The sequence below is a fragment of the Triticum aestivum genome, chromosome 3D, assembly GCF_018294505.1.
Source record: "Triticum aestivum cultivar Chinese Spring chromosome 3D, IWGSC CS RefSeq v2.1, whole genome shotgun sequence".
Classification (NCBI taxonomy): Eukaryota; Viridiplantae; Streptophyta; class Magnoliopsida; order Poales; family Poaceae; genus Triticum; species Triticum aestivum.
In genome coordinates, this window is record NC_057802.1 from 406570718 (window position 1) to 406588861 (window position 18144).

At 47.8% G+C, this 18144-nt stretch overlaps 1 protein-coding gene across 1 annotated transcript; it reads right to left on the minus strand.

Annotated features, from left to right (window-relative positions):
* Positions 1 to 11077: 11077 nt before the first annotated feature.
* LOC123079213 (uncharacterized) lies at positions 11078 to 17885 on the minus strand. The gene is made up of 4 exons (XM_044501924.1): positions 17596 to 17885; positions 12531 to 12695; positions 12095 to 12427; positions 11078 to 11927 (listed from the first exon to the last, which is right to left on the minus strand). The coding sequence occupies exons 1-4, from the start codon at positions 17687 to 17689 to the stop codon at positions 11335 to 11337; spliced, it is 1185 nt and encodes a 394-aa protein (XP_044357859.1). The 5' UTR covers positions 17690 to 17885; the 3' UTR covers positions 11078 to 11334.
* Positions 17886 to 18144: the final 259 nt, after the last annotated feature.

Below are 18144 nucleotides of genomic sequence, written 5' to 3' on the forward strand. Positions count from 1 at the left end.
GCGTGTCCAGGAGCTCGGTCTTCTCTCCGTCGAGCCACGCCGCGCCACCGCAACCTCCTCGCCGCGCCGCGCACCTCCATAGACCGACACACGGCCCAGAGCATCGCGCAGCCGCCGGCGAACTCCGCCATCGCCGGCACGCCTCCGGCAAGGAGAACGACGCCCAAGATGAACCAGCTCATGATACCAATTGTTGTTGCCGCCCTCTCTCTCGCCTCTGCACTCGCCTTGCACTCGAGGAAGAAGAGGACTGGAGGAGGACGAAGGACACGCAGACACAAGGACTTTCCCGGCGCACGAACGCCCCTCGAGCACGTACTCGATTTTCCTTGAGCACAAACTCAACACCCGGCTACATGGCTTACAACACAACTCCCGGTTTCAACCATCACGCGGTCTACGGGATTTATACCCGGACTGGCGCATGCACACGACTCAGCCCACCCCGCCCAACGCGCACGACCTGCATGCCCGGCCGCATGCGCCCACGACGCGTTCACCGCGGCCGCTTCCAACGCATTGCTAACCACCTAGCTAGATCACATGGCTGTACCACTACGCCACACACACACGCTCGGGCACGCACACACACACACCCGAGCCCGCCATGGTCGGACCCGACGCGGCCACCGCACGCACGCACGCGCACCGCGCCTGACCTGTCCGAGCCGTGGCTTATTTGCCCAACATGCCCTAGCCGTCAGCGTGCATGCACGGATGCATCCAACTGCTTGTGTGTTCGCTTTGCTCGTGTCAACCCTTCACAACGGCTCCGGCGACCCATCATTCCATGACAGTGACGTTACCGCGGCTCCGGCGACGTCACCGCAAGTGGGCAAGCTAGCACACCGCCGGTAGGCCAACATTCTCACAAGAGTGTACATGCACGGATGCATCCAGCTGCGTGGGTGCTGTGTGTCCACGTACAGAAGTGCACAAGAAGTGTTTGATAAAATGCCTAGCCAAACGAGACGGGCAAATAGTGAAAATTTGAAGAATAGTGTTGGATGACTTCCTCCTCTATCATATCTGTGGACACGTCCCGGACATTTGCGGTGTTTGTTCCGAGGGCTTGCGTTGGAGATGCCCTTAGATGGCAATAAAACGGTAGTCCTATATCTCTTTTCTGAAACTATATAATATATAGTCCTATATCTCTTGAGCACGGACAACCATCCTTTCAATATCTCTGATCGTATAATCGACTTAATTTACTTGTAGCCTCTAGCAGGAGGCCGGCTATCATATGCGTCTCTTGATTGCAGGACATGATCTAGATTAAATTACTTGTAGCCTCTAGCAAGAAGTGTGGTCCGGACTGTATCCCTTTCGGTGAATGAAGGCTCGCCGACCTTTTTCCCCGTGGTAAAAAAAATCTGTCACCAAGTTAGTCGTTGAGAAAGAGGCCCGCTCGCTCCGGCAATCGTTGTACGTGTGCGCCGCCGCAAGAACCAGATACCACGGGAGAGACGGCAATGTCCATAACCGGAAGCCGGCCATCGGTATCTCCTGCCTTATGACTCGCGGTCCCCTCTTCTTGCTCGCAAACAGCATGAATTTGTATGTATCGATCTGTGATGGGAGGAAGAAACAAAAGCCAGCCTCCAGTGTTGACACGCAGAGATTGTCACGCGTCGTCTAGCTGGAGCCAAGTGCGGCCAGGTTCCATCGCCGTTGATCCATCGGTGCGCGCGTGTCTGCTGGAGGTGTGCACGCCATGGAAGATGGAACCCATCGACGCACCGAAACGTATTATTGAGCTACCAGCTAGGCTGGATGGCGGATTGGTGGTGGCCTCGTAGAGCCCAGCTCGGACCATGGACGTTCTGGCAGTTGCACCCAGATGATGCGCCTTTTTACCGTGCACCACCGCAACCCCCCAGCTTTGCCCAGGCCTGCCCGTCCACCGACCAGCCATTTCCTCTGCAGATTTACTGCGGCACCACGCACGCCCATGCATGTTGTCTCCGATGATCCGATCCGGGTGGCTAACCCGGATCTCCATCTCCACTCGCGTTCCCGCCGTGCATCTCCTCCCTGCGGCAATGCATGTGCGTGCGACGGCCGGGGCATCAATATGCAGGGCGACGTCCACCGAGATGACCACACCACACCCAGCTTGGTCGCAGGCTCAGGGTTTCGTCTAGTTGCGTGCAGCTGAGCAGTAGATTCTGCTGAAATCTGCTCGTTGCGTGCAGGCGCGGCACCAACGTAGACAAATTTGACCTATAGACGAAATCAAATCATAGAATGAACTATCCGTGAAACTATTTCACGCGACTGACCTTTTTGTGTGACGCCCGACACGAAGGCGCCACACTACACTATGCAACGTCTCACAGATAGGCGCTACACGGCCAGCGTCGCACCCGTGTGATCAAAAAAATACTAAGTCAGCGTGCAGCGCCTAAGAGCTAGGTGCCACACTATACAGTGTAGCGCCTAGCTCCTAGGCGTTGCACTAGTGCAGCGCCTAGCTCCCAGGCGTTGCACTAGTGCAGCGCCTGAGAGCTAGGCGCCACGAGTCAGCCGCGTGAAATAGTTTCACGGACAGTTCATTCTGTGATTTAATTTCGTCTATAGGTTAAATTTGTCAAATTTGCCCACCAACCTATCCTCCTGGCAAATCAATCGGTGTGATCGACCAGCAGCCCAGCTCCAGCACGCACGCCGGGTTGGTGTCGTGGATGAGTGACGCGGCGTCTAGTCCAACCTAGCTAGTGCCAGTCAGGTCTGCAGCGACGTCCCCTGGGTCTGGGACTCTGTGTGTAGGGCTGGGCTAGCCACGGATGGCATATCTACACTTTCTACGGGCAGCATATTCTGCTCTACGATGCCCTTCGCAGTTTTCAAACCTGCATGTTTTTACTGAAAAATCAGATGGTGATCAAGTTATTTAGATTAATATGATCAAGTTAATATGATGCAAAGTTTCACTGCATAAATACTCCACCAATATCCGCAACAGTAAAATTTATTTTCTAAAATTTGTAGGATTTTTTTTTTAGAAAAGGAGGATAATCTCGGGCCTCTGTATCAGAATGAAGAATGCAGCCATATTATTAAATTCTAAAACTTGTAGTAGGTTTTTAAAACAGGAAATGTGTATGCAGGTATAGCTGCCTGGGTGCACCTCATCTGCTTTACAGGTTGATCGAGGGCGATGGGTTTGCTTTCTCTTCCTAGCCTCCTGAGGTGACCTCAAGCAGAGGCTCTATTTCTTCCTTGATCATCCTGTCTTGTTCCATTCACCCATTGGATATTTGGCAGATTGCTTTCCACAGATGACTTGCTAGTCCTCATTAATCATTGCTCCCCTGTCATGATTTGTTAGATTAACGTAAAGGCGTCTGCTTTTGCCTAAAAGAAAGGAAAAAACGATGAATGGCGTAATCAATCTTGTATGCCGAATGGCAGATATATCAGTTCTGTAAAGCTTGTAGGAAGAGGTTTCTAGTGCTCACTGACAAGCAACGCTAGCTCATATAACTTGTGAGTGGTGACAGTACGAATGTCAAAGTGATAGTGCGCAACTTGCTCTGGTTTGCATAGGACATTGATGCCATGCAGATCAATTCAAGTATGATGACTAGCTAGTGAATCAGTGACTAACTGGTTGTAGATATAATTGCTTGGAAAAATATATGTCAGAAAATGTAATGCCTTCGGAAGAGGATGTTAGAAAAAATTGTGATTGGAGCACCGCTCCATGGGGGATAGGGGGGAACTCTTGCTCTGATCTTTGATGGTCGGGCTCAGCAGTGATGAATTTGTGCCGTTACCTTGTTGATGGTGTTGTTTCTTTGCTAATGTTTTGGCCTTTATTGGTTGGCCTTGACACCTAGGGTGAAAATCATTGTCATGGTCGTCCACGGCTGAACATGACGACATCGGTGCAAGGACAGTTATACCATCTTGTAGCCGTTGCTGCGATAGAACAACTTAGTTGTATGTGTTAAATTCATGACTTTTGGTTTTGTTGTCTTGCATCAAGTTCAGTAAAGATGATTGTGTGATGTGATGCAGAGACCGGGATTTCAACCTTCTCGGAAAAAAAGGACTGGCATGTCCCAATTGTCACAATGCCAAGATGCACCGATAAGCTACTGGGTAAAATACGCAAGCAGAATGCAAACAAAATGACACAATATTTAGCGTGCAAAAAAGGACACAAAAATTGTTCATGAGGTTCAGCCGATACCAAATACAGACCATGATGATGTACTTAACTATTGAGTCTCTCTCAGTTACATAGGTGGTGCTTCTTCTATAGGAGATCGGGTTTTCTTTTGTGAAAGACATAGCCCCCGTCAGACACATCTCAGTTAAGATGTAAGAACAACGTGCACATACGAGTACAAACATGGACATATACAGAGAGAATACAGCTGCCTCCACCAACATACACCAAGGACAAATTAGAACATAAACATATATCCATGGTGACCGTTGTGCTTGCCAGGTCACTGACTATCGTCATGTCTGTTGTTGTTTAAGAAGCCGCTGGAGAAGAACGACGTAGACCACCATCATCCTAGGAACAAGAAAAACATCATCGTCAATAGGCTTTACGAGTCGCAGTAACCACCCATCTATAAAGATATGAGTGAAGTCATCAATGGAAAAACAAAACTCAGGAGACACCCCTTTCTCCAAGATCAGAGTTACATGTGTTAGACTCGGATACCTCTTTGTTGTGACATCCCAATATTTTATTTTATTTTATTTTAATGTCAACATATTATATTAAGACATTTTGTGGATATTTTGGGTTTTATTTGGACCCCTTTTATCTTAATTAACCTTTTTATAGCATGAGCAATCTCTTAGTCGATTAACATGCCTGCCCGACATTTAGGTTGGTTAGGGACATTTTTATTGACATCAAAACAATTTTCTAGATCTAGTTGCTTTCTATAGATTTTCATAAAGTATATTTATACAAATTATTTAAGGCAAACTTCATTTTTTTATAACCTCGATATAATTATTTTTTAATTTTTAAATTCTCTTTAAGAGTTTTTAACTTAATTCTGCTATAAACATCGTATCCATTTCCTCTAATTATACAAAATTATGAAATACTTCAAAACCTAAAACCCCTCATAGGAGAGAGAACTAGCCTTCGGCCCAACTTATGTCTGCGGACTGTGGCATTAGCCCATCAGATATCACCTCGCTTCTTCCGTGCAATGGAAGTGTATTATTCTATAGATGATACCCCACGCGTTGCTGGGGGAGTTGGCTACAATATTCTAGTGAGATTTGGTGAAATGCAACATTAGTATTTGGATTAATAATATGAGAATTGAAATTAAAATACGTAGTTGTGAAATATTATTGAATATGAGTAGCATGCATGGTGCATGTTACTGTAGGTATTTTCGCACGCATGGTACCACGGCTAGTTGGCATAGTTGCACGTTGAGAGACTCAGATGTAGTGGGATAAACTATTTACGTATAATATATGATACCTTGATTATTGTCGCATGAATCATGTTAAAAGAAATGCATAATAATGTCTTCCATTTGTGAAAAGCATAAAAATGTGCTTAAAACAACTCAAACTAATGGAATAGCAAATCTAAGTGTGTTCTCATTTACATTTTAAAAACAATAAAATCTACGAAGTATGTAACAAAATTATCTACAAAAAGAAACAAAACTTTTGAACTGAATTTAACGCAACACCAAGCATGAACTATATATTTTGCTCCGAGCATCCTCCACATATACCATACATGACCACACAAAAATTAACGCGAAAAAATAACTTGTAACCGACATGCATGATTTGATTAGGTGGCATGGTTTGCATGGATAGATTGGATAGATTAATGCAAAGGAGTAACTTATGAGCACATGCATGACTTGCTGTCACACAATTTTAATCAAACGACTATCAATTATTGAGGTGACCTGGAAGCACGGATGTGTAGAGAAATCTAGTAATGAGGGCAGTAAATACTAAATACCTTGATGAACTCGGGTGCTGGTGCACCTGACATGATTTTTTATTTAATTACAGGAAACGTAAAAAATCAAGAAACATTTTAAAAACAAAGTTGACCTACTTTTGTACTGCAAAGTTTAGCGCGGGAACAAAGTTCCATTGACCCCAGGTCAGAAAAACAAAAAATTATAGGATAAATTAACCTCATGAATAGACTTGTATACAGTCTTGATTCTATTTTTCGTCGCTCACAATATGCTGGAAAGTACTCCTTAGTGAAACTTCTTATACGAGTACAACTTTTGGTCATGTATGCTTTCACAATTTTTTAGGATTTTTTGACTATTTTTCAAATTACCAAGTTATTTTTGCATATCAGGTGCTGGTTTGCACCAAGTTCCGCCCTTAGTGAGGGCTAACTATTTATACAAAAGATAAAATGAATTGCCTAAAATAATTAGAAATAGGCATTCTCATACAAAGCCCGAAGTGGGCATCTTCTAATCTCGACCTTCTGATACAACTTCCTCCGTCAGGTGAAGAGTGTACATCTAGAAATTTTAGGACAAATTATGAAGTTAGGTAAAAAATGCATTGGAAAGATGCAAACCGCCATCTCTCTCCTCTTTAATTATCCAACCCTCCATGAGCTAAGTGCATGTAGATTAAAAAGATCATGCGTTAGATTGCTATTGGTCTTGATTACCATATGATGAGAGAGAATTATTATTTTTCTACTTTAAAGTGCATTGGGAAGATAGAGGTACACTTTTTTGTGGACAAATTTTGAAGCCAAATGTACACTACTTCGTTCATTCTCAATGGGCTTGATGAGGACTATGATTCTCTTGTTGAAAACATCAATGGACGTGACACGCCGATGCCGCCTCGTGATCTCTACGCGCGCCTGCTCAACACCGAACAGCGGCTCGGTGCTCGCCGCTCTGTTGGCGCCTACACGGAGGGCCCTTCTGCGAACGCTGCTCTCCGCGGGGGTGCCCGCGGTGCCAAGCAGAAAGCGCCGCCGTCCGCGGGCAACCAGCCCCGTCCGCCCGCTCCACCTCCTCCGACGGCTAGCCGCAAGCGGCTACACTGCGAGGCGTGTGGTGGTGGGGTTGAGTGTCAACTCTGCGGCATTGAGGGGCACTTGGCGTCTCGTTGCCATCGTCGCTTTAAACGTGATTTTCTTGGCATTGGGAACAATGGGAAGGGCAACGAGAAGCAAGCTGCTCTCACTACAGAGGATCCCGGGTTCACTCCTTCATATTCTGTGGATCCTGTCTGGTACATGGACACAGGCGCCACGGACAATTTGACGAGCCAGCTTGACAAGTTGGCCACTCGCCAGCCCTACACCGGTCATGATCAGGTCCGCACTGTCAATGGATCAGGTATACCCATCTCACATGTTGGTCAGGCATCTCTCCTTTCGCGTACCACTAAAACCTTGCGTCTGCTTGATGTCCTTCGTGTTCCTTCAGTCACACGTAGTTTACTCTCGGTTCCTAAATTAACTCGTGACAACAATGTGTTTGTTGAGTTTCACCCTTTCCATTTTTTTGTTAAGGACCGGGACACGAGGGACGTTCTACTTAGTGGTCGAGCTCGCGACGGCTTATACGCGCTTGATGTGCCACGAGTCTCTCAAGTTTCCAGTGGTGTTCGGGTGTCATCATCGCAGTGGCATTCTCGCCTTGGCCACCCTGCCACTCCCATTGTGTGCCATGTGCTTCATCGTCACCGTCTTCCCGTTGAGTCGAGTAATAAGGAGTTTCTAGTGTGTGATGCCTGTCAACAAGGCAGAGTCATCAGCTGCCTTTTTCTGTATCAAGTCGTGTTGTCAATGCTCCTCTCGAACTTGTGTTTTCAGATGTGTGGGGCTATGCCCAAACTTCTGTCAGTGGTCACAACTATTATGTCAGTTTCATCGATGCATTTAGTCGCTTTACTTGGATTTATCTTATTAAGCACAAATCTGATGTGTTTCATGTCTTTATGCAATTTCAAGGACATGTTGGGCGGTTGCTTAAGCACAAAATTATCCATGTTCAGTCAGACTGGGGGGTGAATATCGTAATCTTAACACCTTCTTTCAGAAGCTTGGCATCTCACACCATGTGTCTTGTTCTCATAGACATCAGCAGAACGGTGCAGCTGAGCGCAAGCACCGTCACACAGTTGAAACTGGTCTAACACTTCTTGCACATGCCTCTGTCCCGTTTCGGTTCTGGAGCGATGCTTTTGTTACTGCCTGTTTTTTGATAAACAGGATTCCCACACGACTTCTTCACATGAAATCTCCGCTAGAAGTGTTGCTTAATAAAACTCCAGATTACTCCCTCCTCAAAGTGTTCGGTTGTGCGTGTTGGCCGCATCTTCGACCGTACAATAAGCATAAACTTGAGTATCGATCAAAAAAATGTGCGTTTCTTGGGTACAGTCCTCTCCATGAAGGTTACAAGTGTCTTCACATTCCGACGAATCGTGTTTACATTTCCCGTGATGTTGTGTTCGATGAGACTGTCTTCCCGTTTTCCACGCTCACATCACCCACCGATACTCCCGTCACCGAGTTGCACTCTTTTTCAGTTTTGCCTGATCAATTTGTGAATGCTGCATATTCTCCTCTGTTGTTGCCGGTGCAGGGACTGGACGAGGTGCTCGACTTGAGCTTCTTGATGATGATACGGCCTCAACTGCGCCAGCTGCTGCTACGCCGGCTGCCCCCGCCGCTACGCCGACTGTCCCCGACGTCGATCACGCGTGCATGCCCCATGCACGTGGATCCGACGGGGCGCCCGCATCGCCTGGGTCGGCGGCCTCGCTGTCGCCTGGGCCGGCTGAACCCGTGGAGCTATCGGGCGGGCCGGCTGAACCCGCGGCGCTATCACCTGGGCCGGCGGCCTCACCGATCACTGCATCTTCATCGCCTAGTCCGTCGTCGCCTGTCATGCCCGGTCTGTCTTCGCTGACCCTGACCGTGCCACCGGATGCGCTTATTGACTCGCCCGCAGGCGCGTCCTCCTCGTCGCTGATGGACAGTGGCTCCTCTGGGGTGGCAGCTCCACCGCCACCTCCGCCTGCCGTCCTGCGTCCCCATACTCGCAGCAAGAGTGGCATCTTCCAACCGAAGATGCGCACTGACGGGACTGTCGCGTGGCTTGCAGCCTGTATGGCGCATGCTGAGACCGACCCTACGACTGAACCGCGACATTTTCAGGCAGCGCTTGGCATCCCACATTGGTGTGCTGCGATGGAGCAGGAGATCCATGCTCTTCAAAGAAACAACACTTGGCGTCTCGTTCCACCTTCATCTGGTGTCAATGTCATTGACTCTAAATGGGTATTCAAGGTGAAGAAGCATCCTGATGGCTCCATTGAGAGGTACAAGGCACGCTTGGTTGCCAAGGGATTCAAACAACGGTATGGCATTGATTATGCAGACACATTCAGTCATGTTATTAAACCAACTACTATTCGTGTTCTTCTCTCCTTGGCTGTTACTCGAGGATGATCGCTTCGACAGCTTGACGTTCAGAATGCTTTTCTCCATGGAGTTCTGTAAGAAGAGGTTTATATGCGTCAGCCGCCAGGTTTTGTTGATCCTGCTCAGCCACATCATTTGTGCCGCCTTGTCAAAGCTCTCTATGGTCTGAAGCAGGCCCCGCGTGCATGGCATGCCCGTCTTGGCGCTGCTCTTCGTGCATATGGGTTTGTCCCTTCTACAACGGACACGTCTCTGTTTATTCTTCAGCGACCTGAGGTGACTATGTACATTCTGGTCTATGTTGATGACATCATCCTTGTCAGTTCGTCCGCTGCTGCTACGGATCGGCTTGTGTCCTCTCTTGGTGCCGAGTTTGTTGTTAAGGATCTTGGGAGACTGCACTATTTTCTGGGTCTAGAGGTTCTTCATTCTGATGGTGGCTTGACTCTTACTCAGAAAAGTACTCTCAGGATCTCCTACGTCATGCAGGTATGTTGCAGTGCAAGACTGCTATGACTCCCATGTCTGCCACAGACAAACTGACAGCTCTTGCTGGTGACTTGCTCTCTCCTGAGGATGCCACTGAGTACCGCAGCATTGTGGGTGGGCTGCAGTACTTGCCCATTACTCGACCAGACATATCATTTGCAGTAAACCGTGTGTGCCAGTACCTTCATGCACCGCGTTATTCTCACTGGTCAGCCGTTAAGCGCATCTTGCGCTATGTTCGTCACACTGGTTCATATGGTCTCCATCTTCAGCCTGCATATTCTGGACTGATCTCAGCATTTTCTGATGCCGATTGGGCTGGTAGTCCTGATGATCGGCGATCCACGGGGGGACATGTTGTGTTCTTTGGACCTAACTTGATCGCCTGGCAAGCTCACAAGCAAGCTACGGTGTCTCGGAGTAGTACTGAAGCTGAGTACAAAGCAGTTGCTAATGCCACAGCTGAGATCATGTGGGTGCAGTCGTTGCTTCGAGAGTTGAAGGTATCTCCAACTCAGCGGCCTGTCCTTTGATGTGATAACATCAGTGCCACATACCTTTCATCCAATACAGTGTTTCATGCCCGAACGAAGCACATCGAAGTTGACTATCATTTTGTGAGGGAACGTGTTGCTCAGAAGCTCCTTCAGATCAAGTTTGGTTCTTCTAAGGATCAGCTTGCTGATATTTTCACTAAACCCTTGCCCTTGCCTTCTTTTGAAGGATGTCGACGCAATCTTAACCTTATGAGTGTTTCAGGACATAGTTAAGATTGAGGGAGGGTGTTAGACTAAGTATATATTAGATATACATGTTGTAACATAACCTGTATTTGTACGGTTCCCTCTTATAAATATATGACAGCTGTACCCATCAAGGATATCGAGTATTGTTACAAACCCTAATTTGTTTAACACTATTCAAGTATGATTGTTAGCTGTGCATCAGTGACTGGCTGCAGGTGCAGATCGACTGGAAAAATATGCATGGCAAAACCGTCCATAATGCAGAGACCAGGGGCGATCCTCCTTCTAAAAAAAAATTCATCCATAACGTAGTGTAGTAAAATTGTCTGGTCACTACAAATTCGTCGCTGCCACAGGTAATAAGATTCAGACAAGAAGCCAAAGAAAAGCAGAGACAAGATTTCTGAACTTTCTAATGCATTGAAGAGATGAAGTTGGAACAATTCTTACATCTCACATTTTACCACGCAATCCCATCATGGCTTGCTACTTTCTGAATCACACAAGAAAGCAACAAAACCACCACTTACAGCTACTGGTAGCTTTAGCCTAAGCTCACATTACTCATCAATCTCACAGAAACCTCAGGCTTACTGCTAACAAAACTAGTGGCCTCCTCGTCCTTGCAGGGGAGGTTACATACGTATATTCAGAAGATCAGAACAGCACGAGAACGATGACACTAGCCATGGCAATAAGCAGCCCAATGCTCGCCTTCAGCCCAGCAGCCCCATTCAAGCCCCAGACGCGGACGTCGTCGATCACCGGCCCGCAGAGCGAGCTGTGGTCGTCGCTTCTCGTGTTGTAGTAGACGCTGTAGAGCGCAACGCGCGTCCTCTCGGCACGCGCCGTGAAGTTCACGTTCACGGCCTGGCTCGTGGCGTTGCCCATGGGGGCGTAGTGGAAGTTCTGGGCCTGGTCGCCGGCGAACGCCATGACGGCCATCGGCGGCTGGCACGAATCGCCTGCCGAGCCGAGCGTGAACGTCAGGGTGTACGCCTTCTGAGGGGTCGTCTCCACCATCTGCGAGATGATGCCCTCCTTGCCGGAGAGAAGCTCGATGGCGCGCTTCCCCTGGGGCACGGTGTACTGGTCGGAGTCGACGAAGCGGACTGCGCGGTTCGACTCGATCATCCACCCTGGCAAGGCCGACGTCTGCTCGTCGAGGTTCGTCGGGAGCAGGACGCCGAAGCTGGTGTTTGGAAACATCCATGGCCCCTCCTCGAAGTCTCCATTGATCACCATGTTCTCTGCTCAAAACAAAGACACCACAGAACACAAGCAGGGACAATGAGCTAGAGCACTTCTAACCTGTGTAAAGTCTTTCTGAATTTCAGAAACGATAAACATAAGTATACCAAAAGCATGCACAGCGCTACAGAAATTTCATTGTGGTGCTATGGTTATGTATTTATACCCTTTGCTTTGTCGGGGGAGAAGAGCTTCTTGATGGCCACGTTGTCGAGGATGGGCCCGCAGGTCGGGTCGTCCTCCATGCCAGGGTTCCTAAACTCAATGCTGGCCTGCTCATCCACTGCCTGGAAAGCCAGTGCATATGCATCCCAGCCTTCTATGCTGTACAGTGTCTGCAAGTCGACGGTCTGCGAAACGCTCCCAGCGGAGATGTTCAGTGACTCCAGCTGCGCGCAGGTCCGGGCGGCACTGAATGTGATCGCGTACTCTGAGCCCTTCTCAACCTGCACCACCTGCCCAATGCCTGCATCATTCCCTAGCCGCACAGCATGATCCCCTGCCATCAAATCAAACCCAAATGTTTAAACACATGCACCACATACCAAATGAACTCGGGTGTTAACTGATTATGGTTCAGAGACAGCAGCTCAAGAGGATACCTTGTGGAACAATAAGGATCATGCCACCCTGGTGCTGGCCTGCGGAAATGAGCTCAACTGTTCCATTGATCGTCCAGCTTGGGATCGCTGCGCCCTCGGAAACTGAAGCAGATTTGACGAAACCGCCAGGTGGCGCTGTCTCGAAATCACCATTGATGAGCAGGCCTGTTTTGCAAGGATCATATGCTCATGTTAGTGCCATGGTCAGATCAATACCAAATCATAGTAACTATTACTCCCTATGTACCAAAATATACAATGTTTTTTGACACTATGATAGTGTCAAAAGACGTCTTATATTTTGATACGGAGGGAGGATAAGTAAGACAGCAAATGCTAAGGAACCTCTACTGAATATGTACTCTGCGTGACAACTGTAAATGATATACACCAACTGCTCTGCAATCAAAACCATAGTACTCGTATTTATCACATAGATGCTAAAAGAATGTACAATATGCAGCTGTACGAGGCTGTATAGGATGGACCATAGTAAATTCGATCACTGGCGCATATATATAATACAGTACACTATGGGCTGGACCCTTGCTATATAGGTACTAAAAGAATGCACAGTCCTACTAATAAATTGGACAGATCTGATAAGTAAAAACACAATCTATACTTCATGTACGGTGAAATGAGCAGAGCAGTCACACTAGAGTAAAGAGTTTTGTTTTTTGAAGCGCACACCGTAGGTAATATTTTCATATAGAAATATAGTAGTATGTTACAAACAGGAAGGAGAAAAAGCTAAGCAAAAACTACTGATGAGCAAGACAGCTCAACCTACTCCAGTTTTGGGGAACCTTGATCATTATGTCGTCAGAAAGAAGCTAGTGGCTGCCAACATCAGAGATGTGCAGAAATGCAATCACTGAAGCTGTTCAAATACTTGGTCTTCACTCTGTGATTCAGGAGAATTAGGTCTTCCTTTAATCTGTACCTCCAACAGTTGATACTTGGGACCTCTTGCCTGAATATTTTCCCTTTAAAGGAAAAAAAAATCGGATAGTCCAGTTTTACGCAAGACTTATAACATTGCTAAAAACAGAACCACATCCTAATTTTTTGAGGTAATAGCACCAGCAGTCCTTGAACTTGTCCAGGATGTGATGATCTAGTCCAAAACTAGCAAAAGCCAACTATTGCATCCCACAACTTGCACCCAATGTGCAAATTTAGTCCTAGCCAATCAGATGACGACAAGTGGAGCCTAGTCAGCAGAGCCGGTCAGCGCATCACATTTTGCAATTACCCCCCCCCCCCCCCCCCCCCCCCGGCCTATTCATTAATCAACCCGCACTACACAGCACGTTTACAGTTTTGTACTCAGCATTCTTTCGAGCGACTGGATTCAGTCAGGTACACAATCCCTGGGATCATATGCTTGTCATCAGGCCAAAGGACGGGTCCTTTTGAGCGCCTCCCAAATTTTTTGTTAATAGATATCACTAGAAGATGTAGTGAAAGGCCCTTATCCTAATGCTCCTTTTTTTGTAAGCGGAGAGAATTGTATCAGTGAATGAGAATTCTTTCTTTGTATATGCAAAGATACGGTTAATTGTTTCAAAGAAACCTGTCTTGTTTGACATAGTTTTCTGAATATGTTTGGGATGCAGAATTTTTGCTTATAAGCATCCTCTCATTTATTTATTTTCTTCTGAATAAACATCCAGCAGGCACCTCAATGCAGCAGGAAGAAACAAACGAGTTACAGAGGAGGATGCCCAGCACTAGCAAGAATCAATTCCTTGCATCTGCCGTGAGTTGGTAAAAGATTCACTGGACTGGTGGGTAGTTATCCTCAAGAATCCTGCTGCTACATACACACTCAATGCTCCAGGTGACAAGAGACAGTGTATAAATTCAGAAACTTGATCTTAGGCCCTCGCAGTCTTCTCCTAGCTGCCACTAAACATTCAGGTAAGATGTGTAGCTGGAGGCGGAGTGAAACACCCAGAACTTGCAATAACCTACTGTCTAGCTTCTGCCTTGATCAGCTTGATGATTCACTCTAGAGGAAATGTCCACCTCGAACCACCTTCCGATTTTGGGTGGCACACATGCCTCCAGATAACAAGAAAATGTCCACCTTGAACGGTTTCAGTCCCTTTCCATAGGAAAAGATCTTCGTACTATGTTGATTGTGTTGGCAATAAGCCATGTGTGTGTGCATGGCGCGTAGGTGCGCGTGTGTGTGCCGCATACGTGTGTCTAGGCTCAAGCCGGAGGCCGGTGTGTGGCCGCGTCCAGCTGAGTGGGAGTAGCGGGGAGCCAGTCAATCTGTTTGAGCTGGTCGTGTAGTGCTTGTAGTGTGGCGCGCTATGTGCGCGGCAGGACAAGCAGATCATGCAGATCGTGCATGCATGTAGGAGTCAGCAGGTAGGTGGCCGGTAGGCGTGCGTGCGTGGTGGCCGGGGTTAGTGCTGTGCATGCGTCTGTGCTAGACCGGATAAAAATCCCCTGCCTTTGTACAGGTTGCGTGAGCCGTGTGTAGCCATGTAGCCACTGTAAGGAAGAAAGGGATTGGGGCGTTCGTGCGCCCGTGGCGGTGTTCGTGCGCCGGCCGGAAAATCTTATGTGCACTGTTCTTCTTCTTCCACCTCCGTTCGAGTGAGAGGAGAGGTAGCTAGAGGGCTGCGGTTTCAACAGATTGCTTTGAAAACCCATGGAGGGGATCCAGGGACATTAGGTGGAAAATCGGGATAGCTGAAAGCACCGCTTGCACCAATAGAAAAACGATCGCTTTGATAGAGAAAACATGTAGGCCAAGGACTCAATCTTCCTCTGAATGTCAAGTCTTCCTCTGTCAGTCTTATATTCGTAACTTGCTCAAACGAAGCGGCAAGCCCAGGTACTTAGGGAGAGGTGAGTTTGGACAATTTAGAATGTTACTGAAGGCCATGATCTCATCATCTCCAGAGGATAGGTGAGATCGAGTTCTTACCAAGTTTGTATCGTAGATAGTGGAGCTTCCAAAAATATCCAGCAGAAATTTGCCTGCAGAATGTATGGGCAAGCGAACAACATCCAGGAGCACCACTTGTGCCTGACGCCGATTTTTCGCAGCGCATCCAAAAGGAATTGCCAAGGGACCGTGTCGAAAGCCTTGGCAGTTTCGGTCAGCAGTAAAAATCTGCACTTCCTCTCCTTCAGAGCCTTTGCCGATTCCCTGACCCTGGCTAGCTTGAAATTCCGCGATTTGCTCTGCACAGGGGTGTTACTTTTTCTGTCCCCATTCTTGTGTCAAATCCGAATCAAATCCTGCATTCTGTTGCTTTTATCATCTTGCGCGGTGGTCATCTCTGTTTGCCAACATCCTTATTACAGAAAGAGGTAACAGCAAAAGTGCGGTGTAGTCCGGGTTGATTAGTGAATAGGCCAGGGGGGTAATTGCAAAATGTGCTGCACTGACCGGCTCTGCTGACTAGGCTCCACTTGTCGTCAGGCTAGGACTAAATTTGCACATTGGGTGCAAGTTGTGGGATGCAATAGTTGGCTTTTGCAAGTTTTAGACTAGATCATCACATCCTGAACAAGTTCAAGGACTGCTGGTGCTATTACCTCTAATTTTTTCCATTGTACACCCGAGGCAATTCATGGGAGGCAGTACTACTATACTGGTGCTAGTACTGAGGCCACCTTGATTACGCGTCACTGTTCTCACAAGGACGGCCAGCCATGAGCCATGTGAGTGACCACGCTCGGCCATCTTTATGCGGTGAGGGCGAGGGAGACATCCACCAAACCCGGCCTATCGACCATAGCAATATCGTGGTAGTACCATGGACATGGAGCCCCATGCACATTGCGACCTAGGGCAGCGCAATGCATTGCAGACCAAGACGCGTAAATTTGGGGAGGTGAAGGTACCACGGAGGCAATAAAAAAGATGTGGGACGGTCCCTCGCGGCCACGGCCACGCTTTGAATAGGCCATTTGACCCTACGAGACCATTCATTACACACTTCGCAGGACGCTGGGCTCTGCTGTGCTGCTCCGTCTGGAACTCTGGATCCCAGTTTCTTACTGCAGCGCGTGATATCTGTTTGACTTGCTGTGACGCCGTCGGCACAGTAATAAAGGTCGACGGAGCCTCTTGAGACAATGCAGAGAAATGAGTCCTTTATGGAAGAAGCGTGTTATCTTTTCATGGATAAGTTTTTTATGAATCTTCATGGTGCTTTCAGTTTCAGCAAACACTTGCACAGAACATCCTTGTCACAAAGATATGAGACTCACCTTTTTTTTTTGGAAAAGGAGGCTTATCCTTGTCACAAAGATATGAGACTCACCTGGGGCTGGGGGTTATCGGTCATTTACAAACAAACAAAAACTAGCCTAATAAGTAATAATACATAAACATATGGCATGTTATTTAGTCCCATGTTTCTTCAGAGAAGGCACATGCAGAGATGCAGTAAACTAAACAAGAGGCAAACTCAACTGAAGCAGGAGGTGTTGTTAAGCAAAGTTGAAAACTCGTATCCGCCATGAGAAGCGACGGCACTAAACATAGCGACAGTGGATGAAAGGTTTTGGCGCAAGACGGGGACACTGGCACACATTGTTTGGCTGTTCAGAGCTGATAACAAGACATGGCAAAAACGAAAGGAAATTACAGCTAGCGTTTCACGTTTTCTTCTTTGAACTCTGAATGATTCGTATCAGAGCACGCGCACGGACCGTATTCGAAACTAGTACTATATTGTTGGTCCCGCTCTGCTCGCCTTTCAGGACTCCTTACTTTGCAACAATGGAGTATATACCTTATGATGCTCTAAAAAGTAGTGGGAAATGCTTCATTTAACTTAGTGTCCACCCACTCATTCCTCACCACCGCAAAAAAGAAAGAAAAAAATCTGTGATTCCTAATGCACACAATGCTCCAAGGCCCATGGTTTTCTCTACTACTGATGAGATCTGATTTCGCCAGCTAAATACCGCACTAAAAGACGGCCGAAATCGCTTGAGATGAGCAGTTGCAGACTACAGAGGAGAGCAAAGCTATCTATGGGTCGAGAAAGGGGGAGAGCAGAAAGGGGCGGAAGAGCTAGCATACCGTCCTCCACCGGAGCGGCCGAGGCGAGACGACGAGAGGGCGCCAGCAGGAGAAGCGCCAGCCCCAGACCCAGCAATGCGAGCCCTCGCTCCATCTCCTCCTCCTCCGCGTAGCAGCTAGTCCCCCAGCTCCCTCCTCACCCTTTCGTCCTCGATATGGAGAAGAGTGGGAGGTGGGAGGTGGAGTGGGAGTGAGGTGAGTGGAGATTGCAAGCTGACGAAGATGGGGGAACCGGTGACGGGTGCAGCCAAGAGACTCTGCTTCTGCCCTGCTCGCCCGCCCACGCCCTGCCTTTTATGGTACCCGGATTCCCTTTCCTTTGGCGCTTGGCTCGCCACCCCCGTTACTCTATTTTCTACATTTTCATTCCACAGGGATGGGGTCTGGTGGTGGTGGGGACAGTGGGGCACTGGGTGAGAAATGTGGCAATAGTCAATAGGGGCTCTAGAGGCTACCTGCCTTTAGCTTTTTGCAGCGTTTTGGTGCCACTTTGTCGAGCACCCAAAACAACTGCGCCACCGCTACAGTGCTGCTAGTACAGTACTATTT

Bases quoted from the DNA above. Each gene is read 5' to 3' on its own strand.
- LOC123079213 (XM_044501924.1), bottom strand. From the start codon at position 17,689: ATGGAGCGAGGGCTCGCATTGCTGGGTCTGGGGCTGGCGCTTCTCCTG. The intron at 12,696-17,595 runs GTATGCTAGCTC...CTTGCAAAACAG, and splicing joins GGCCGCTCCGGTGGAGGACG to GCCTGCTCATCAATGGTGAT. The intron at 11,928-12,094 runs GTATAAATACAT...TGTTTTGAGCAG, and splicing joins CTCCCCCGACAAAGCAAAGG to AGAACATGGTGATCAATGGA.